Below are 25325 nucleotides of genomic sequence, written 5' to 3' on the forward strand. Positions count from 1 at the left end.
CTCTACCACGAATCGGTTCACAAATATTTAAACATGGACCCGTGAAAATTTTACAAGAAAATTAAATATATTCATCTCGACCATATAATATATTATCGTCATCGTCGTTGTATTATATTAATACAATACTACAATAATATATAAAATATTACAATATACATAATAATAATAATGATAATAATATAGTGGCGCAGTCACCATCATCGTTATTAATTTCGCATTCTCTGCACGTTTACCATACTTATATAGTATTGAAGTATTTACGACTTTACGTGTGTATTATTGTCATTATGTAGTGTGTGCACAGAATAATATGAGCTACTCAAGGATTGCTAGACTCTTCATCCCCACCCACGTAGACCACCCATTGTTTCCACCCCCGGTAGACGTTAATGTTGTTAATTTTAAAAATCGTCTCCATAGGTTGGTGGCTTATTACGACTGTATAGTTGACAAGTTTATAAATGATGATGCATTTAATGAACCAAGCTCTGTTATGCAAAATCCAAGTAAGGCCAGCGCAATTAGGCGTACCGTTGGTTGTAATGAAATAATATTAGATATTATAATAAAAAAGCAAGGAATTTTCCAAAAATCATCAAATATGCAGTTATTATACATGAATAAAAATTTTTCAAATATTCGCTCAAAAAACACAACTAAATAATTAATGTACAATTTCCACGTAATATAAAATCCATAATATCAGTCAAAAATAGAAGTAGTACATTTTATAATACACTTATTATTAACGATTATTGCTACTAAAAGTCTGCGATGATTGGTAAGTAAAATTATATACTTACTATCTAGACAAATGCAAAATATTAGGTAATTTTTAATCAGAAAAAAAAAATATAGTATAAATGTCCGTGATTCACAATAAAAAATCTCCCTAAAATGAAAAAAAAATCAGAGATGGCTAATGAGACGAGCAAAAGAACGTTTTTCTTTTTCCATTTGCAAGTAATATACAATGTAAACACGAATCTTTTATTCTTTTTAAATGTTTGTTCACTCCTCAGAATCACATCTCGCGTACGACCTCACAATTAAACGCGTGCTTATACAATAAGCCTATTACCATCCACCGCGTGTACGGTTGCGACGGGCAAAAAAAATCGTTTATTTTTATTTTTTCATCACATTATTATACTGCAGTTGTTATTTTTTAATGCACGTGACTCGGGTATTAAGTCGTCAACGTTGTTGTTTAATGATTGTCTAATGCGGTAGTCGGCCCGTAGGGGTTCATTTGTTTCCTTTTGGCAATGGGTCGGGCGAGCGTGCGGAGTGGTATGTCTGCCATGAATGACGAAAATATTTAAAACCGCCAAAGCGTTTAAGCGCGCTGACACGACGAATATTACGGTTCGACCTCCAGAGCACAATAATGAAATTTATTATTATAATCGGAAAAATTGAATGGCCGCATAATGCGTGTACATACGCCATGTAGACATATTATAGTTATCATCATACACTAATCACTGATAATTTAATAACACTATATAAATACCATACAAGGAAAAAGACATACACACACACACGCACGTGTGCGCATATAATACGCAATAATATATTGTCTGCACCCTACCACCATAGACATTATTGTACGACGCGTAGGTACACCACATTAATGTTATTACTTCTCGAATCACTCGAATCACTTTAATTGATGTTGACAGAGGTCGGAAAGCGGAAGGAATTCTTCTAATATATTTTTAGAACTCTATTGTGTTTTATATAGAGAGCCGGAGAGGTAGGTAGTAGGTAATATGTTATAAGAAACGAGTGGGGAAAAGGGGCACATGCTTTTTAGAAAATACATTTTTATTTCGCAACATTTTATTGAATAACATTATATGTACTTACTAAATATTAATTGAATTATATTATAACTAATTATTAATATTACTACTATGCTGCAAAGCAATTAACAGTTATGGAATATATTATAATTTATCTATAATTAAGAATATATAAGTTAATTCATACGTAAGGTATATATTATATAGTAAAAATTATAATTATTAGAATGATAATTAAATTCAATAATAATTACGTTGAAAAATGTTTGATTTAATTATTTTTTATTGGCATACGGGTATAATATGGTTATAATTCGTCTTAGTATCGATGTTTAGGGAAGTTGCCCTAACTTTAACACTTGTCTAGTTGGGCTGAGCTAAATAATTTCAGGGGATACAATTTGTTTTCTTCAAAGTTTAAAAGTTTAATTTTATTTTTCAATTCAAGCACTGTACAGTTCAATTAAAGCAAATTAACAGGGAATATTAATCATATGATGGTTTATGATTTTTCTACGTCATTTTAATATGCCATTGTAGTTTATAATTTTTTTTTAGAACCTAACTATATATTCTAATAATTTTGAAGTACAATAATAATAATTTAGAAAAGCACTACCAGAAACTCTCTTTAAAAAATTTGATCGTCCTAAAATATTTTCCAACCGGCTCAATAGATCTCCTTGTATCAATTATATTATGTATAATATTGTTCGCAAGTGTTTTATCGCAAGAATTTTAATCTTTTTCTGTAGAAAAAAGAAAGAAGACGAACAAAATAGGCATTGCATGGCCATCAATTCACATAACAACAATAAATAATTATAATAATAATATAATCAAACGTCTCGTTTGAAAAACAAGTGAAAGTTCGCACTATCGTGATCATATCGTTCTGTTATTGAGATTATGCATCAGCAACAGCTGAGGCACTGGCGATATAATAACTATTAGCCATTTATAATATGTAATAAAATAATTGATAATTATTACTATCCGAGTCGGATCAGTGGCCATAAAGTCTAAGGAACGGACGTCAGCTTCAATGTTACGCGCGTTTATCGCGATGGCCTCTTTATAATAACATAACAATATTATATTATCATAATAACATGCAAAGTGGGAGGAAGCAAAACCTGTGCCGAGGTCTGCGTATGTACCTACAAGACGTAATACAATACGATGTATAATAATAACAACAACGATAATAATCGCAACAGAGCTCAAACGAAAACAGATATTATTATTATTATTATTATCGTCGTAAAGTGACTTTGGTCCGCGTTATGTGCTAATTGGGATAAATCCTAATCGTGCGCCGTCTTGTAACTGCTGTGGCTGTAACAAAAGCTGCACGGCGCTGGTCATGTCACGAGCGGACGTCCGGTCGTCCGGCCAGGTACCGTCATTCTGGCACAAATGTATTTTCTATATAATAACGTGGTCGATACGCGCTCATTTTGAGTGGTTTTGAATCGGATAGGAAGGTTTCTACCGAAACTTTACAATAATATGCTACGACAATCGATGTCAGCATTATCATTATATTATGAATATTATATACGAACTCCGTCCACGAAAACGATCTTGAAAGTTTACGAAGATCGACCAAAAAAAATTATTATTATTATTATAATATTATGTCCGTCAAAAATGCATTCGTACGAATCACAATATGATCCCAGAAATTTCGCACCATATGGATATGAGAGAAAAATGGCGTTGGAAGTGCAATATGTGATTTGGGATTTGCGGATGATAGATTACACGGTTGGAACTAAATTTTATACATTATTAAATGTCAAACTTCCGATACCTAACGAAAGTGGATCGAGTGGAGGGGACTAATAAAAGGAAAAAGAGAGTTGTTTGTTTGAAGTTTGTACCAAAATGTTGTATGAATACGATATAAGTTAATGTGATGCGTACGATTTTTTACCATAAAATGTAATTGAGAATTTTCACTATATCTGACCCACCATTAATAATTTAGGTACACCTATGCATAATTTGCATTTTTATTATTGGATATACTTTGATATAGTTATTGTAATAACTAATAATGACAATATATTGTAAGTATTTTATTCTCAAACAAAAATTGTCATATAAATGCAATAAATGTTAAAAAAAAAAAAAAATTACCAACATTAAAATTTAAAAACTCTATTTTTGTGCAGGTTTAGATAATTTAGTAACGGAATTCATACATAGTTTTTTTTTTTTTTTTAAATAAAGTAAAAAGCCTACGATGCCTGCAATATAGTTAAGTTGGATTTAAAACGAAACTCGAGAAGTGCAGTGAACTCATTTCGTAACTTTACATATTTATAATATTTATATTGATATAGCTGCAACGGTAGTGCACGACGTGATAAAATTATAATTATAGTACATTGTACTATGATATGTGTTAATGTGTTATGGCAAAGCGGAATACTGGGTAATGTGGTTTTGAACGAGCAATTTGAACAGCGAATATAAATTATTATAGTATCGTTCATTAATGTGTTACATTTTAATATGTTACGAATATTTTAAAACAGTTATAATCATAATCATAATAAAATAATATTTATAAAATTTAAAAATAATATATTACTCATATTATTGTTTTATTTTAGTTATAAATTAAAATCAATATAATCTCATGAGAAACTATGCCATTTTAAAAACACGTTGTATAAACCAATTTTTATTTTACTACTATTTAAGAACTAATTACTCATAACTACATAATATATTTTGTATTTATATTTTTGTTTAGTTATTCCATAAATATTATATAATTACGAATATTATTATAAGTGTTTTAAAATATGTGTAATATTACTTTAAAATATTTTAATAAAATTAATGATCGATATTATAAAATATTTGGTTTATATTCGTCGTCCACATTGTCCAGTAGACCACGTATATTTCACCCGTCACATATTTTAAACATTATTTATATTTTTATCGAGTAATAAGAGGAAATTAAATACGTACGTTGCACACGCGTCTTGTTGTTGCCGTGCCGCCGTCCGTCCCAACTTTCAACGGTTTGCAGTCTCCAATCGAGCACGGGCGAGTCGGCCGGCGATATGGGTCTGGACCGGAGCTGAGTTGTGACTGGCACATAACTATCACCGACGAACAGCACCTGTGAAACGACAAAAAAAAAGTTCACATTAAATTAAGTAAATGTGAATCTAATTAAATAGTGATCAGTAGTAATGCGAGTGTAAATGTACTCAAAATTCACACGAATACACACACATCATTGACATTTAAAACAATCCAAAAGTCATCTACCCTTTAATAGTAATTTATATAGCGTATCATTTAAATAATAATTAAGTATACGAGTATTAAACATTTTTTTACTCAAAATGTATTACAACGTTATTATTTTCGTCAATCTCTCGGCTGTAAAATTTTTTATGAAAAACAAAATCTTGTACATTATTATCGTAAGTCATATCGTTAAATAAACGTTTTTCGAACTCAATTTAAATAATAAACAAGCATATATAGGTACGTAACACACACGACAAAAAAAACCACTCGAAAAAACTTTAATTATTTTTTTAAAACACCGTCTTGGGGGGGGGGGTAGGTAGGGGAGGCACGAACTTGTGCATAGTGCAAACTGCAAGTGCAATCGCGTCTACCCATATCGCAGTTGCAGCAGCCTAGGTGGTGCAGATCAGCCAACCACGACGAAGTGTCGTTGATGGTCTTGACGACTATTAATTATGATTAGACATTATATTATTTTTATTGCCGCTGCAGATTACAAAATATATTATCTTATTGTAAATGTACGTGCGTCACCGTTATACCGGAAACTGGGTTAGGTAATACTCGGCGGCGGCGGCGGCGTATTAATATGATAATAATAATAATATAACGTTATACATATTACTATATTATATGTATGTCATGCACGGCCATGATAGCTATGCGGTTGTGGGAAGATGACCACCGCCGCAGAATCCGGACATGTTCCATTAACGTCATTCGCTGCAATTACTAAATTATTACCCTTCAGTTTTCTTGGACAGCTCGGTCGTCTAAACACTCAAACGATTACCGCGGACGCCTACAATAATAGTAATAATATATACCCTCCGTATATACTCGACAATCAACTAATGGCATAATTTACCGTCATTCAACAATATAATAATAATATTATAATTTATAAGCCCATCGCTCCGTGTAAAATATACTATATCAGCAATCAGGTGTGTGTGTGTGTGTGGCGCATACCCCTTTTGCATAATATATATATATATATATGTAGGAGTCCATCATTTGAACAGTTTTCAAACTCGCATTATATTAATTTATTCCTATTATATTGATAGTCTATAAAGGAAAATAAAGTTATATATTTTGTCGACGGGTGTCTAAGGTCATCAACTATTACGTATAATATGGTAGGTAATATCATAATAATAGTATAATGATATCCAAAGGCCATAGGTTAATAACAACGCATAGATACCGAGAAATACGTTCAGCTTTCCGCCCACCGCCTAGATGAATATTTTTTTCTTTTCAGAAATGTTTATATAATATACACATCTTAAAGGTTGATATTAATATCATTTAAGATTTGTCGTTTTTATCCTTTCCAAACGTAAGCATTTTTTTTTTTTTTTTTGCAAAAGTAATATTGACAAACTAATTTCCCACTATTTGTGGTGAAAATATATGGTTTCTTATCTACTAACAGTTGTATCCGACTCTGTTTTTTCCCACACAAAGTTATTTTCCTAAATAAATTAGTAATATCACCAACACTATCAGCAGTGGTATAAGATAAGATGATACTGCAACGTGGGGCCCACTTGTATGTTCTTAATTTCCGTTATCATAGGGGTGGGAGAGGTCTCTCAGACCTTAAAATCACATTGTGCGCACAGTGCGTAATTTAAACCCTTTTTTAGGAGGGAGGGGGTGATATAATGTTTATTTGTCAATAATAGTGAAGTTATAAGTTATAACTTATAACCATACTAATATAACATTAATTATTAATCATTTATTACAAAATCTCAAGTTTCACATTTTTTACATTTAGCAATGTTTGAGATGCAAACAGTGGAAATGTTAATCAAACATTATATGTCAACATTTTTCTAAATAATAAAGGAAAATCAGATACTCTAAATTTCTCAAACAAATACCTACGTAAAAATATAAGAATGAGATATTTTATATATGTCTCGTTATTTCGCAGCACGTGTTTTCCGTTATTTTAATATTAAATTGAAAAAGTCCAGATTGTAGTAATTATTTATCTTCATATATCTTATTTTGACCAGGGGTCCCGGAAAAGGCTTCACTTTTGATTGTTTGTCTCCACTTTCAAATCATTCAAATTAGCGTTCAAATATATAATATATGACGTTTAATTTTTTTTTCATTCCTCAACAAATTTCAACAAAACACGATCTCCTATGTCGAACAGAGCGTTCCTTACAAATGTGGTAAATCGATTCTTCTTTAAAATGATGTATTTGCGAGGGCCTTAAAAAAATTATATATAATGACAGGTAATAAATGAAACGATCGATATAATTATAGATAATAAGATAATTGTTTTGGGTGCATCTAGGCGTGCGTTATATATATAATAATATCGTGTTACTATATTTATTAATAAGTGAGTGAAAATAACGATGTACACGTTTTCGACAGATATGAAGACGACGACGACGACGATGATGATGATGATTGAATTATATTTTTATGACGTGCGATTGGCTGTGAAATGAAAATAACAAACAAAAAAACGATTAAGTCATGGGTATCGCTCTGCTGAACAGTAGGTTAAAATTATAGTGGGTTACTGTAATGGATGGAATTAAATTTGAAACCAATAATATTATATCATTGTATACGAAAAACGATTGTGAGCAGAGACGGTTTATCTGTCTATATATTATAGATTATTAAAAATTATCAAATCTTAGAAAAATAAATTTTTTTATGAATTTCTAGCCTAAAATAATTTGCGAATTTTCGCGATTTTTACGTATTTTGTCAAAACTCAAACTTTGAATGCTTGTAAAAAAAAAAATTGTGACTATGTATTTCTTTTATTTTTCAACTGCTATTGTAACAATATGTTAGGAGCTTTGTATTAAACTTTTAAGCTTTTCTAACAAATACATTTTTATCCATATTAATTTAAATAAAAACTAATAATAATCGAAAATTACATATGACTATAAATAGTTCATAAACATTCGGTGAAAATTTCATGTATCGACTGTCATTTGTTTTAAAGTCACATCAAAAACAAAATCGATTTTTTCGAAAATTTATTGTGCGTAAAAATTCCGTTTTTCCCATAATTTTTAGTTTCTTTATCCCGATTATTAAAAAATATTGAGAATTTCGACCCCCTCCCCTCCAAAATACCAACTAGATTAACTTTCTGATCGAACGAGGTACTGAAGTCGAAAATGGAAGCACTTTTAGTGCCCCAAAACGTGATGACAGACACAAAAAAAAACACACACACACACACATCATGGTAAAATCAATACATTTCTCGCTCTGCTCAGAATCTAAAAGTTTAAAAAAAAAAAAAAAAATGGAAACCGAGCCACTCACGTACTCCCGGGACGTAAAAAACACACTTAACACGCGCGGTTAACGAATTAATTTATCAAGGTTAGATCGGAAGCGACTGTCGACATAACTGTACCGTTTTAAGTGTGTCAAAATATGTGATGCCCAATGCGAAAAGGAGAAGACGAAAAAAACGTATACCCGTAATAAAGAGCCCGTTTTTATACCCTGATACGCCCCCCTCTCGTTCCCGCAGTAACCACCACGACTTATCTCATCCGAACCGTGACAAATCATTTTTTTTTTTTTTTTTTTTTAATGCTGCAGAAAAACTAAACGATTGGTAGAAATATATATATATATATATTAATTTGTCGCGGGAAAAAAAATATTTTACTGGCGATGATGACGCACGTACATATTTTTATTAATATAATTCATTACGTCCTAATCAGTATCTTGTGTCCAGTACCTCAATCGAGTACGGTCAAATCAGCCCCTCCCCCGCATAACATTTTGGGCCCCTGTACTAAATACGGCTCCTATAAGATATTATTATTTAATATGAAATATGTGTTCTATCAAAATTTCAAAAATTACAAATTAATTCCAACAGTTCCCTGTGTTTCCTAGTCCATATGGTTATGTATAGACGAGATCAACTTACTATCCATTTCTATTTGTATTTTATGAAAACCATGGAATATTGAATTTATCTATACATATAATATTGTCGAGGTATATAGATAACCACTGGGTGTGAAAACGATGAGACACTAATTATTGATTTGTCAGTCATCGCAGGTTACATTTTTTTCTTCTAGCAGACGGTTTACGAGTGGGGGGGAAAACTATATATATATATATAGTCTACAAACAACTATTTCCGATATCGTTAAATAATTTACTGAAATAAATATTGTACGTAGGTAGTAAAAATATATAAATAGCAATTTATGGTTGAATGGAAAAAAAAAGTATTAACTATAATATTATAGAATGATATAATTGGTACCTGTCTATTTATACTGTAAGTATACTATGTCAAATGTATTTATAAGACTCATGCTATTTTCCTTCAGCAAATTAATAAAAATTTGAAAATATAATGAAGAGCTTCAAAATTCTCAACCATTTAGCGGTACACCTACACAACATTCTATTTTATAACAATTCGACGTAATATTTCAACCTTTTAGGAGATCTCTTCTGTAATTTTAAACACGTCGTAGTTATGAATAAATCATGTCGGATAAGCTCGCCAAAAATGTCAGTACTGCACCGAGCTGTACACAGTTGTATACCGCACGTGTTACAGATTAACGATAGTTTTAGTATATATAATTGCATTTTTCAAATGGCAATGGTCAGATCCCTTACTCGTTGGGGGGGGGGGGGGGTTGAGGGACGGTGAAATCCAGTCGAACCGTCAGAAAATCAAAAAAAAAAATTTAAGATCGCGAATATCCTCCAAATCCAGTAATTGTGTCCGGCAGTAGCGAAATAATCTTTCAAAAACTGAAGTAATGACCAATATAAACAATATTGAAAACAATTTATTTAAGGCTTGACTGTCAATGTTGATGACAGCTTTGCGCATTGCGTATATTTTTTAGGTTTTTTATTTGTGACAGAAGACATCCACCACATTATTGCCCACGGCGGATGCCGTTCAAACCGCGACCCGCAAATAAAATACATCAAAAAGAGGAAAATTATAATAAATGGGTTATAGTAATAATAATAATAATAATACAATAGCTGATGTACGAGTGTATTTAAGTTCGCTACGGTGTTTAACACGTTTGAACGTGACATTTTATCGACGGCGGGATTCTTTCATGTATATTATTATACGATATGTGCAATATATATTGGTAGATATCTAATTGGGACGTGAAAAAAAAACTACAAAATTGTTTTTTTTTTACCTTCACAATTGAACGACCAGGTCGTGTGTTTTTTTCGCTCGTTTCATTTGCAACCGATATATAAATAATATTATCTGCGTCCTCACAATATTATATTAATATAATATACGGTGGCGATATAATACAGAGTGAATTGCAAGCATGCTTCATCCCGATTTTTCCATTTAATAATGCGTTTTTTATACTAGGGATCTGATTTTTAAAATTTTTAAAAATTGTTAGTATTTTCGGTCTTGCTAAAGGATGTGTCCCGTAGAATTGAAAAAACTTTGGCTTTTCAAATGATATCCAACAACTCTTTTCAACTGCAAATTATTTAGTGGATAATTTTTCTGAATAATTTATTGTAATCAAAATTCAATCGAATAATTTTTGAATTATTTAGTTCAGTGTACTATCCAAGGTTTGAGGGCCATTGTGATTGGAAAATTGTAGAGGTTGGCATTAATCTATCAACGTTGACAATTTTTAAAAATACTTAAAGTATAATAAATATCTAAGATTAAAATTGGAAATACGGTTTTTAAGTAGATACCTATATTTAAAAATTCATAAAATCGTAGTTTGAATTATAGAACGAAAAAGAGGGTGAACAACCTTATATTCTATTCTGAAATTTACTGGCCTCATCGGTGTTTCGACTTTCGTTATGGTCATGCTGACCCGATATTATAAAGGCATTTTATATACGACAGTACAACACGCAAAACGATTGACATTCCAATTTCCTGTTGTTTATTTCCTGCACGGCTTATCACGTGAAAACGATCAAGCCCAGTGACGTATATTTCGATTTTCGTACACTACATAATATAACACAATATACGGAAATGAAAAATAATACTAGACTTTTCGATTTCACGTTGTCAGACAACATTCGTTGATTCAGCTGCAAAGACATCATTTAAATTGTATCGAATCTAGTCGCCGACTAAAGTCGTAAAAAATAACAAGCTGTCGTATAATACTTTTGGCGGGGATTCTAAACGATATTTTTATCTAGGCAGAACTATACGCAGTGCGTTCATACATAGAATTTTCGAAAACAGCTTCGTTCGATATCATATCATAAAATATTATACTCACATGCGGCGCTGGCGCTTATATCGACAAAACTGTGTGAGTATGTGTAGTATTATTTCGATTTTCAAGTATATACAAACCAAACAAATAATAGAAAATATGCACTAATAAATGCCCACAATATAGCGTATAGTGTACAATATTATTATAATACAAAAGTGAATACAACATTGTGTTTCAAAATCGTAGATTGTATATTTCAAACCATCCAAGTGCGAGTAGCAAGGGTAATACCTATATATATACAATTTACTATAAGTCGATGAATCGAACCGATGAAAATTTCGATCTTCCCATATTATAACTACCATATACTGCGGAAATTCGAAATATAGTGATTGTATGATGCGTTTTATTATTATACTGCAATTTGAATTCTCTTTGATGCATGCATCTCGGATGCACCGGAGACGCACGCATTTAAGGCCTATGGCAGTGTAATATTAAAAGCGATAACGTCGTTATGGTTAAGTATAGACATGTAATGTCTAACTTTTATGGCATATGATAAAACACGGATAAAGGTTGGCGATGAAAGGTCAATTCCAAGAGTGGAAAGTAGGACGCAAGAGCACGAGTAAAATTGCAAAAAGCTCTTAAACAATACACATAATTGAATAAAATTCGCTGTATATTGGTTTAAATATTTTCATTCGAGCTATTATAGTGATCGCCCCTCGACAGCAGGAAGTGCAACAACGACTGCGGTACCTATACCTATACAAAAGTGCAAAATTATGATATTAATTATATTATCATTTTGTCGGGAAATCGTGATGTCTATGAAAATGACATTTATTATTATACAGCAGATCCATATTTATGCGAACTTCCATCGAATCACGTACGTGTTTTGAAACCGAAGAGTGCATATATATATATATGCACACGTAAAGTGCACATAAAGTGCACACACACCATTTTGTAAAATATGTTTTAAATATAAAAAACTTTAATACCTACGTACATATGAAAACAATAATACCTTATTCCATGAAAATAGTGACGTGCATTACCTATCGTTATATAGATTAATGTTAATGCGAGTATTATGATATTAATTTACTATTTTTTTTTTAAATGTATTGCATTCTTATTTGCAAAATAAAGTATTATTATTATTATATTATTTATGATAATATATCGTAATAATCGTATGTGTTGACTGAACATAATAATATATTATGCATGTTATAATATTACAAGTGACAATAAGTGCACTTGTCAGCTATAGGTTATAAGTACATTATAAGTATATATAGGTTAAATGTGAGCTTAAATATAGTTAAAAAGTTAAATGTTAAAAAGTTTAAGAGCTACATTTTTTTTTTACTTTTTAGCTTTACTAGGTATATATATAATTTTTTTTATTTACGAGTTTTTAAAATTAAATTATAATATCTCGAAAATTATGTACATGAATCTGAAATAAATATAAATTGGTAAGATCACACTCTTAAATTCGGAAGCCTGATTGCAGAATAAAAATTAGCGTATGTTTGATTATATTAACATATTCAGTTGAAAGAGCGTCAATAAGGGAAAAATTAATAACAGAGGTGGAAAAGATGATCTTTAGCTACTAAGATCTTTGGATATAGAGAGTTGGACAATTTGAGAGTAGGTGTGACTAGGCATAGAATAATGTTAAAGATCAACTGTGATTCCAATTCATTTCAAATATAATACGTTTAGACATAATATCCATTAATGTTAACTAGGTACACTAATTGTATTTATTAATTATATTAATTTTAATTGCACAGTATACAATGATTTGAAATAAAAGTAAACAATCAAAATATTATATTCCTTTATTTAAAAATGTATTTGACAAAAATGTGTTATTTCCTAAACCACTATATATCACTAGCGTGCAATAAGAAAAATAATACTTATAGGATGCGTTTACGCGAAACAGGTGATTCTTAAAAACAATCCATCATACATTAAAAAAAAAAAATACTATTTAAAACTAATTTATTTAAAAAAGATAGTCTAAAGGTGCGAATAAAATAACAGTTTACGACAAGCGGAGGAGAAAGTTCAGAATCTTCGAAAAATTTAGCCCATTATTGCCAAAAAATCAGTGCCAATAAACGATATCTCCAAATAGGTACCTACAATTCTTTTCGGATACACGCGTTCTTATCAATCAAATTTAACGCAAACATATAAATCAACACAGTACAAAAAATCTTAATTATTTTAGGCAGGTACGTACAATGTTAATTTTACTTTATATTCTCTTCTTCATTCATTCAATCGATATTATTATTAATAGCTATGTAGTAAGTATTCTACATATAATATTATCTTGGTCAATCTGTATAAGAATAGTTCAATAATATGATGTATTGTTATGTCCGATAAAATATCAAGTATATTGATCATAATAAAAAATTTAGATAATAATTTTTACACACATTTTAACTTTTGCAGGTTTCAAACAGTTTTTTTTTGTTTCCTGAAAGTAGGCAGGTATAAGTAAAATGTTTCGACTTAATATTCACTTTTATTCGCGGACACCGGTTAATAAAAATATAGCAGTGTCATCGATGGGCGGTATCTGTGATTGGTGAGTTTTTTCGCTGACATAATTTTTTATTCACATAATATCACACTTAATAATGATGTGCTAATTGGGTCAATTTCAAATATAGATTGTAATAAACAATACGTCAAAAAAAAAAAAAATTATAATAATTCGTTTGAAGACCGTACCCATTTATATGTATTTTTCTATATTATAGGTGCCTAATACTGGCTACTATAGACAATATAAACCGATTAAACGAACTGTCTCAAACGATATTCAATGTCGGCCATATTGTGTCTATCCGTATAAAATATAATAGTATAGAAAAAAGCACAATATTTTAGGAGTTCATCAAAAACATTTAAGATCATATGTATTCGTGCTATTGCTCAACTTTAAACTTACAAAAAAACATCAGAATTAGGTGATTATGTGTTATACCCATTGTTGTAATGAAGATGACGTTAGGTTAGGTTAGGTTATTAATCGGCTGAATGGATCCGTTGCCATGCCGATAAACGATGAAAAAAAAATGAAATATACAATATTGAAGACAACAATATATATTATAGAACAATAACAATTATTATTATTATATGGTATATCGGGGCTTATCGTGCTAACGTTCGATTATATAGACTACATAATTACACACATCAAGCTAGACTTAAAAACAAAAAAAGACCGTTTAATAGATATAGCTTATAAAAATATCTATATCATATAATAAAGCAGCTTTACACCGATATAGCGTTCGAGAACATATTTTTTTTTACATGTTAATGCTTTTCATCCAGACCGACCGTTTTATAATATCTATCATTGATATAGCTGCGTATAAAATATTATATTATTATTACTATAATGTGAAGTTCGGCGGTATTATTTTAATAATAATTTTTTTTATCTATTATTATTCACGTACAGCAACCCGTGCATCATCCACTTTAAGATAGTTTGTGTCACATATGTGTCTGCTGTATACTATATAATATAAAAACAAATTTGTCCGATTCGTTTATACTATATATTATACAAAATACAATATTACAACTTAATGGCGTGTCTAGCCTGCAGTATTACAGCATTATTCACTACACCACAATGTCTGTAAATCGATATCAATTGCTCGTCGTTTAGACTATTATGTATTATACTCGTGAAATGCATCTCAATTCTCAGCTGTGCTCGACTTTATCCGTTATTATAATGTATTATATTGTACGATGTATCCGCGTCTCGACATGTTTTGTACTCAATATCCTGAGAGAGATAAGGATAGAGCGAGAGTATCAATCGGTTAAAACAAAACCGTCTTCAAGAGACGTGTCCGACGCTGTAGATTTTAAAATGTTATTTTGTTTTCGTATAATATTGCATAATATAATATTCTTTTTTATCCTGCATAACCGTAGTGTTTTTAGAATTCAAACTAGTTCACAGCAACTCTCAGTAGTATTCGCATTGTATTTAATGGTTTTTCCATGAAACTCGGAACCACACTATAATATAAATAAAATATTATGATCACGGTAGATACTTATATAATATTATTATTTTTCTCTATCTTAATCGTTATATCACACTTGGACTTTAAATTGCCAAATGAATTATGCATATATCTGCAGCCACTTATATTCGTCAAAGCGAAAAAATATATGTTTTAACTTTATATTTAGTCAGAAACAGTAGAACGTGGTTTTGAAACCTTTTTAAATTTTCTTTGAACATTTTTTGAGCTTTAATATTATTATGACGTATGAGAAATATTGTTTTCAGAAATTTGAAACATTAAACGATATTCTGTTTTCCAATGGTTAAATATTTTTGATTTAATATGTTGTTTCTACTCGTTTCATACACCATACCAAATTGATATTCAGAAGAATTCATTTTTTTTTTTAATTTTAATATTATAAATTTTAATAATATTATATTGAATTGGACTATTCTCAAATGTAAAGATTATTAGGTAATCGTTTACCTTTAATTCGTAGCATGGCTTATAATTTTTCACGTGTTTTTTAAAGATATATTTACGATGATTCGCATTTACTGTGAACTACGACATGAACAACCGTCGTGGATAATTATTGTCAAATACAAAATAGTTTAAACTTTCATTGTCTGATTCAAAGTGTCAGATTACTATAAGTCCTCAAGTATAATGTTTAAATTGACAGTAGATAGCAAACATATTTCATATTCTTTTAATTAATTTTTAACTTCAAATTACTATATCACGTGCTTGCTATTATAACTCCGTTCAAAAAATACTTATGTGTAAATCATGGTTTTTAGCCTTAATGTGCTATCGTTTTTGATGTCCGTCGGTGTTCTGCAGACACAGATCAAATTATGAAGTCAAAGCGTGTACCTATATAATATAGATAACACCGAGATGATTACAACACGCACACGCACACAAAAACACACACACATATAATATATATATATACACATGGGAATTTGAGTTCAACAACCTGATGGGTAGTAGTAATATTATTATACGGAAAATATAGTACCTATCAGCTATAGCTGGCAATAATAATTATTATAGTTTCTGTCGTCGCCGTTGTTGTTAAATTAGTGTTATAATAACTTGTAAATGTCCGGTGAAAATAACGCACTTGCAATTGGATTCGGGACACAAAAATAAATGGTAAAAAAAAACAACAAGCGTTGATTGAGATTTGAAACAATGGTGATCATTGAAATGGTCATTGTCTGTTGTAGGGTTTTAGATGTAATGATGATGTCCGAACGGTATATGGTAACAATATGAAACGGTAATATTAACCACGATTTTATAATATCATTTTGGCGTAGTTCGTTTCGACTGCGTTCGAGCTTTGAGCAAACAGGCGATAAGATTTATTATTGAGAATGTGTAAATAATAAAAAATATATTTTATCGACAATTGTGACAATATCACGAGTAATTTTGGGTATTTGAAGACATAATTATAATAATCGAACATACAATTATTTGATTTACTGACATTATAGTTTTATTTTTTAAATTCAGTGGAGCTAATAAAGTGTCACTTGCTTCTCGAATATGTGAATTAAAATAATTATTATTATTTGAAACCTAATATATTTTATAATTTAAAGAATACGTTTCACTTTTCAAAATCAATTTAGTTAAATAAGTGGAAATCGATACAATGATATTTATAAAGTTTGCGCTGTTCGTTTAGATTTTTTTATATTAGAGTTACAAATTCACAGCTCGCAAAAAAAAGAGATTCAATTGGGGTTAGCAAAGTGACCTGCAGTGGGCAGAAAGTAACTACTCCTAGTATAATAAATAAAATATACAAATAAGACAATCAATAAAACAATCTACGTTAATCGTCTTTGTTATGGATTGTTGTTTTATTTCTAGGAAAATTTCTCGAAATTTGAATAAGTATATTCTACAATATTTTTTTCGTCAGAATTATGTTCAAAAGTTGATTTGCGCAATGTCCTAAAAAAATATGACAGAGATAGTTCAAATAAGGCGTTAATTTATCAAGCTGTTAGATGTAAATTTGTCTAAATTAGTTTCTTATAAGTACAAAATATTGAGTTTTATTGAACGCAATGACAATAATATAATATATTATGCATAGTACGCATTGTACACTCAAACAATAGCAGCTGCAGTATAGGTAGGTACATGAAATTGCATTTTAAAACGATTGCCTATCGAACCGTCCTTAAAAAAATTGCATTTCCCACCCTCGTTTTATGAAAGAAAAGTTTAGTCTGTAAATGTCAAGTACGGGTGGGTTGAATATGCCCTCGTGGCTTATTTTTAACTTTGCAGCACTCTTGGACCCATATCATTGCGACCAAATCGTATAGGTACATGTGGTACCTATATATACGTAGTTATACATACGCCCTCACGATTATGAACGTTAAAATTATTTATAAAATACTTATCTGTTTTTTTGCCATTCTCCTTTATATATATATATATATATATATATATATATCATACAATCGATCGCAGGGTTAAAGTTTGCACATGTATTTTCAAAAACTTTTTACTAACTGTGGATTTCTATGATGAAGTGATGATGCCCACTATATCAACCAATGATGAATATATTTATTCAAATATTCCCTAGCGCACGACATAATAATCATCATGTACAATCAGCTCGCTGCAGGGGTGTGCAGTGTGTGCCATGTGCATGAATGCACTGCATTGTACGTTTGCAATTTTTTTTTCTCATTTACTATTACTACGGGTTGCTTGTTGTTGTTGAAACAACTATATTAACGAGTTATTATAATTCTCGTGGGTTGCTAAATTACAATGGACGACCTTTTTGCCACCCATTTTCCTCAAATCGCATCTCAATGGTATATTTTATATTTATGCATTATACGTTACATTAATACGTTATATTGTGCATAATAAATCTGACGAGTTGGGCAAAAATTTGTCAAACCTATGTGTGCATTTTTGTAAATAATAAATACGAGAAATTCGCATAAAAAGAAAATATTTTTCCCCGGGTGCGCGGTTCTATAATAAAACGGGGTTACCGCCAACCAAGTGTACGCATAATATTTAATAAAAATTAATGAACCGAATACGATGATGAGTAATCAAAATAATTACTTAAACATATTGTTATTAACCATTTATAATTTGTATATTGGGTATGAAAAAACTATATAGTTGGCAAAAATATTGCAATAACAACATAACCTTTATAATATTGTGTTTTTGAATAATGACTATGAGAAAAAAATATAAGTACCTATCCAAACATCAATGACTGAACGCACTTTAAGCTCGACTCGTAAAGGGTCGCTCCAAAGAATAATAACTAATTGATAAGCAAAATCCACACGTTACTATATTATATTATTTTATTATTTTTATTCCAGTGATACCTATTTGTTATTTTATGTTATCGTATTAACGTCTAGACAATAATATAATAATAGAGCCCCCCCCCCCGTGTATGACGTGCGGGGTCGAACTTACAATTATTAAACATATTCTCACGGAATGTCGGAATGTCTAGCATACCTCGATACAAGAAATCGCAATAATCTATCCAGTGATTTATACGATATACTAGGACCTTTTCTGCAATAACAGACATATTCATGTTTCTCCACGAGACAGGACTGGGGAGGGGGACAAACTTATTAAATCATTTAAAAAAAAATAAAACACAACCTTATTATTATCAAATAATTTAGGCATCTATTGTTATTGTTATTAAACTTTTCCTTTATTATTATGTAACACCTTTCAAAAAAAAAAAAAAATATGTATTTTATCCCAATGGCCAAGTTGCCGAGGGTTATTTCTTTTATAAAAAAAAAAAAAATAATAATAATATTATAATAGTAGGCATATTCTTAGTACTTGATATTATTAGGTATATATGTATAAGTTCTTCGGCGTTATTTATTAAATATATATAATTATCTCATCCTGGTTTTAACTGTACCACTGTGTATATTATATTGTACTGCATATTTTTAAGAATACAATTTTTGTTTGAAATTGCAAAATTTTTACTAAATGGTGTTATAAACTGCGGTTCTCGTTGGAAGTTGGCCTAATATACATTTTTAGAAAACGTAACATGAAATTTATAGTTTTTTTTTTATGAAACTGAAGCTACAATCAAATAATTAATATCAGACAGAGTAATAAAAAAGTGCAAAAACCTTTATTAAACTTAAGTTAATTTAAAATATTTTTAAACAAATAGTTAAAAAAATCTCATGTATAATATAAACGACATTTTAAGAAGTGTGATTGGTATTAACAAAAAGAATAATTCTCAATATTAATTATTATTATAAAGTTAGTTTTTAATTAAGTGCAAAAAGGACAAATTTTGAATTACTTTAAAATGTATTGATTTCACGACAGTAATATATTATACAATAAAACGATTTGTAATCATTAATAATAATTTATTTTAATATTTTTGCAATGCGCATCTATTTTTTCAAATTTATTTAATCGGTATGTAGCCCTTATAAAATTTTTATTGTCCAATAGTGATCGTAGAACATAACACACCATTATTCAAATAATTTTATCGGAATATTGCGTCGATCCATTTGTGGTGTATGATTTTAATGTTATTATATTGTATTTCGCTTTGATTTTCGCCCCCTAGGAAACCCGAAAACGATTATATTTTTATTAACTGTAAACTAAAATTCGCCAGTTCCCCATAGTATGTATAAAATTAATTGCCTGCAACGATCAGTTACCATATATGCTATAATATATGCCATATATGTATATATTGTAAATTAACGGTTGGTCGGATGAACAATAATGTACAATGCGCGATGGAAATGTATTATTATAATAAAAAAAATATTTTTTTGTTTGATGTTAGCGATGACTGTCTACTAGCCGTTTTTCTATTTCGCTTACGAAAATAAATATCTAGAATATTATGGGATATGAAAAAAAGGAAAAATTCGTAATGTTATATAGCTGTAAAAATTAAACAGAAATAAAAAAAAATAGTTGTGACCTACTTTGTTGTAAATTATTTCCATTATAAATAAAATAATAGGATAGGTAGGTATTTTATATATACTTAAAAGTTAAATTAGATGGTAAAATTATTATTATAGTGATGTTTTCGCAGGATAATCTTATGAGCTTAGTCTTCCAATCGAAAATTTGTTCGAGTAGTTCACCTAATATAATAAATCCATTGGCCTGAAATTTATTGTCGTCAGTCCAGCCATTATCCCAAGCAAGTTTTTCCGCAGACTTAATTTGATCCCAGGTATATTTTTATATTTGATTAAATTATATCATATTAACAAAAACGTACTTCAACCCGAAAAACTGTGTCATTTCAGGGAGATTTTACTTTGGCGACTTCAGCGAAACCAATTATTTTTTTCACGCCAGCGATGCTAAACTAAATCATTTGCTACCGCCTAATATGATGGCATACACTTTTTTTTTTTTTTTATTTTTTTTTTTAAGACTGGGCCGTCCGGACATAATAATACAAAGAAATTTTAATCAATAATAATGGCTGTATTTAGCAACAGATTTGAATTTCTGTTTCTGGTTTATTACACTGCGTATATTTTATGTGCCTCATAATGATCTATTATTACTACATCTCTTAGGTGTGGTTATATACGTTAAATATTCACTTACGGAATTGTGTTCGCTACCGTCGTGAGACAAAGCTTCCCTGGTATCGTTGAGCACAAACAAGTTCTCTCTGCCCACGTCGTCGACACCTTCCTCGCCGTTCGGATAGAGCTCCGTCGGTCCGGCGCCGCTGCCCACCACCACGCCTCCTTCCGTGGTGATCGACTCCTGGCACAGCACCCTCATCTGAAACGGGACAAAAATAATCATTAATGAGCGGACGTTTTAGTTTGTGTAAAAAAAAAAAAAAAAAGCGATCGTCCACCACCGACAATTGTTGGCCAGTTGCAGCTAAAAATAATAGTAATCGCTACAACGTTATTCCTATATATATATATATATTATAATGGCGATCTGATATGTATATAATATCACAGGTGTATTTGGTTTTCCGAAGATTTAATTTTTTTTTTCACTCCCACCCCTGTCACGAACAAATGATCCACCTATTGATTATATATTATTATCACGCGTATGTATAAACATAAAAACCGAAAGCGCGTTAGGACGGAGACGAGAGAGAGAGAGAGAGAAAGAGCGAAGCTGCAGTGTGATGACATATTATAGTGGTAGCGACCGAAAATCGTGTTAATCCTTCGGATGACTTGTCGCGATGACGAGAAAAGGACTTTGGCCCCGCCGCCGACATGGGTCGTTATGTCATTATTATTGCTATCAATGTGTACGGCTTTGAAACACATTAATTTGATTGGACAAGCTATATTTATCGTGACTCTTAAACACCGCGATCTTGGCAGGCCGGAAGAGATGATCCGACACGATCAACGAACCGGTGCAGCTATATACTGCGTTGTATGCATGCAGTTGTTTTCTGCAGTCGGATTATGTATAATGAATAATGATTATTAACAATAGCGTAGTATTTACAGAGATTTTAGGTATATAGTTATAGGTTGTATAAAATCAGTATATATATATTATATTAAGTATTTTTTACCATATATGTGCGCAAGAGAGAGAAAGAGAGAATACGGAGCTATGCGCGATCACCTTGCATTGCTCTGGAAACCATTTAATATATAAATTATATATATTTATATATAGTAATAACTGGGGCTCGGATTTTGTAGCTGAAAATGCTTCTTTTTAGGAGAGTGTCATAGAAAGACAATTCTTATATGTAAATACGTTTTGAATCGTTCCGATTTTAATGAAGTAAACTGAATTTTGATTTTTTCTACAAAACCAGCTTTTTATTGCTTTTCCCCTATTTGGTCCTTTTTTTTTTGAAATAGTTTTACCTACAATTATTTTTAGTTTAAAAGCCAATGCGAAATTGATTTTAGAAAAGAGCAATAGTGTTTTTACAAAGAATAATGGGTGGGTAAAACTTCTAAAAATCAATAGTATTCATAATGGCACAGCACTAAACGTAAATGTGGAACAGTATGATTCAAATGGTTTAGTTTATATGAAATATTCACCGATTACATCGGCTGACGTGGAAAGGTCTTTTTTTACGTACAATGTACAAAAATACATTAGCACCCAATAGAATGATTTTTAAAGAAAGTATGGTCGTAAATTCCTTTTTTTATCATTTAATTTTATGTGTGATTGAAATTTGTTTTTTAGAATTATTTTAATAAATTATTTTTTTTTTGCTTTTTGGCTACATAAAATGCTTTTTTAAGGATTTATTTCGCTACCAAATCCGAGCCCTAGTAATAATTCGCGTGATTAGAGGTGATTCGATTATGACTGGCTACACATTCTATATAATTTGAAAGGTATTCGTATTTCTAATATACTTACAAACAAAAAATAAATGTCTGATTCCGTTCCATGTATATTTTGAATTCATTTTAAGATCGTCTAGGTTTTTTTTTTTTTTTTACTCGCTACGTTTTTAACTTATAATATGATGGAAGTATAATACTTTTACAAAAAACATTGATGTCAGATATTATTAAAGGAAATGTATACTTATAAGTATTTAGAATTTATATGAAAGGAGTGCAGTGGAATAAAACGTTTACCGAGTAGTATACCCCATTCCTCGTCATACCTATAATACATAATACATCAAAGTGTTTAGAAAAGCACTTTGCTTTTATAAAATAATTGGTATACTATTTCAGGTGAACCTTTCGCGAGAAACGTCAATTTCTGTTACATGAACGTTATAATATAAAGTACCTAGGGTAGTAGGTAGTAACTAAAATATATTCGCCCTTTCCGTTATTTTATTGGCGAACCTTGTTCGAATTCCCGTCAAAGTTATCATCGTATTTCCACGAAAGTGTGACCGGCAAATCGCTATTTACAGTCTTCCCTACGTCGTATATAATATAATATTCTGCTACGTTTGAGTTTTATGTGCATTACTATGTTATTATATATTAATACTATATCAAACTACCTACATCATGGATCAGCTTTTCTGAAAACCAATTTAATTTAAACGTTATTTTTAAAATACTCGATCAGTTTGGCTTCGATATCGTTTAGAGTAATATATATTTTTATAACAATAAGTAGAACACTTTTAAAGCTAATCAAAAATCAAACTATATGTTGAAAAATAATACCTCATCATAGTTGGTTGTTGATCATAATATCAAATGTTTCTATTCATTTCATTGAATTTAAAATATCGTTTTTATTTTTTTTTTTCTTGTAAATTTAATCAAATGTAAAAATGTCAACATTTTAGGACTTAACATTTTTAGATTTTTAGAGGCTTTCCACACTGGTGGGCCTCCCTCCTCACGCCATTCATGTTATTGTTTATTTATATTATCAAATTTACTTATTGTATGTACATTGTACATAATATATGAATTATAGATTGTAATTAATATTCTATTTGATCTAATAAAAAAAAAAAAAAAAAACATTTTTAGATTATCTTGTACCCTAGATTGGTTTCATATCGGAGTTAACCATTTACTGTTTAGCCCAAACAAACTAAAACAGATGAGAGGAACCTATTAAATTTACGCATTGTGTGCGTATCACTACTCTCAGATTGTTATTATTGCTATATTTTGTAAATTATACACTAGGAAAGTCTTAGTACAATCTAATTTATCTATTTGGTATCCATTACACACCATTATAATGTGAACGGTGATTGTAATTACGTACGTTCTTTTTTTCACACGTTTAAGAACTTTAATATTAGGTATATGCCATTTTGATGACTTTGAGTAATATCAAATTATTATTTTATACATTATTGTTGTTAATGTAAATGATTTTATATTCACCGACAGCTTATAGAGAGACACGCTGCGTGGAAAAAAATCGAATTTCGCATAATTATATACCATATAATATTTTGATGCTTGTGCTTTATTATTGAGCACGCCGCCGTCTTTTAGCGTTTTAAGGTGCTTATATTGTTTTCAAGCTCCGATGAGTAAATATTTTCTTTTAACTCTCGAGCCCTGCTAAACTATAATAATGCATATAAAATATTCTGTTTTAATAATAATATAAGAACATTAGGTATGCACCGCACGACACGGCAAATATCGTTACATAGCTGTTATCACGAATAACGATGATGATGCGATTTGCGTTTTAACACATCGGTGCCTCGAGAACACGATTCCAGTCCACCCGAGCACTGAGCTCATCTGTGGTGACGACGTAGATAACATTTTTAAATACCAAATAAAAAAAATTATTATGTCTTATATATATATATTTTTTTTTCTGTTCATAATATAATAATACGACGAATATTTGTAGGTATATATAGCGTGAGTTTGTGATCTCGATCCGCTTACTATTTTTACTATATTTATATTATATTATTTATATTTGAAAATATCGACTTTCAATCAATTTACACGGATTCAGTGATCGGGGATCAATTGTGTTTTATGTTTATTTTATCACAGTGTATCTCCCTCAATCTTCGTGCACGTAACACTGCTAAAAATCTACTTTAATATTCATCTGTATTTATGTATAATATAACAGCGAAAAAAATATTTTATACTGGTGAGAATTTAAAAAAAAAAATTATACACTCATGTTAAGTATAAGATAAAACTTTCTATATAATCGACAAACGATGGTCGTATTAATCTATTGTAAATTATTAACGTTGCTGTATTATTCTAATTTATTAATTTTATATATTGGTACCTATATATATATGTATTTTATTGAGGTAATTTTATATCATCAGTGTTATTAAAATTTGAATCCACAACACTATTCTCTAAACACATCATCATAAATTA

The 25325-nt window shown here is 30.2% G+C and overlaps 1 protein-coding gene across 1 annotated transcript in view; it reads right to left on the bottom strand.

Moving 5' to 3' along the window:
* Positions 1 to 25325, bottom strand: part of LOC107166701 (uncharacterized) — an 82170-nt gene that overhangs the window by 15634 nt on the left and 41211 nt on the right. Inside the window, exons 3-4 of the mRNA XM_015515470.2 lie at positions 21109 to 21291; positions 4803 to 4956 (exon numbers count right to left, since the gene is read on the bottom strand). Of these exons, the coding sequence (XP_015370956.1) occupies positions 4803 to 4956; positions 21109 to 21291 (337 nt within the window). The remainder of the gene's footprint in view (positions 1 to 4802; positions 4957 to 21108; positions 21292 to 25325) is intronic.

The sequence above is a fragment of the Diuraphis noxia genome, unplaced genomic scaffold, assembly GCF_037042655.1.
Source record: "Diuraphis noxia isolate RWA-SAM2 unplaced genomic scaffold, SU_Dnox_SAM2 contig0001, whole genome shotgun sequence".
NCBI classification, from domain to species: Eukaryota; Metazoa; Arthropoda; class Insecta; order Hemiptera; family Aphididae; genus Diuraphis; species Diuraphis noxia.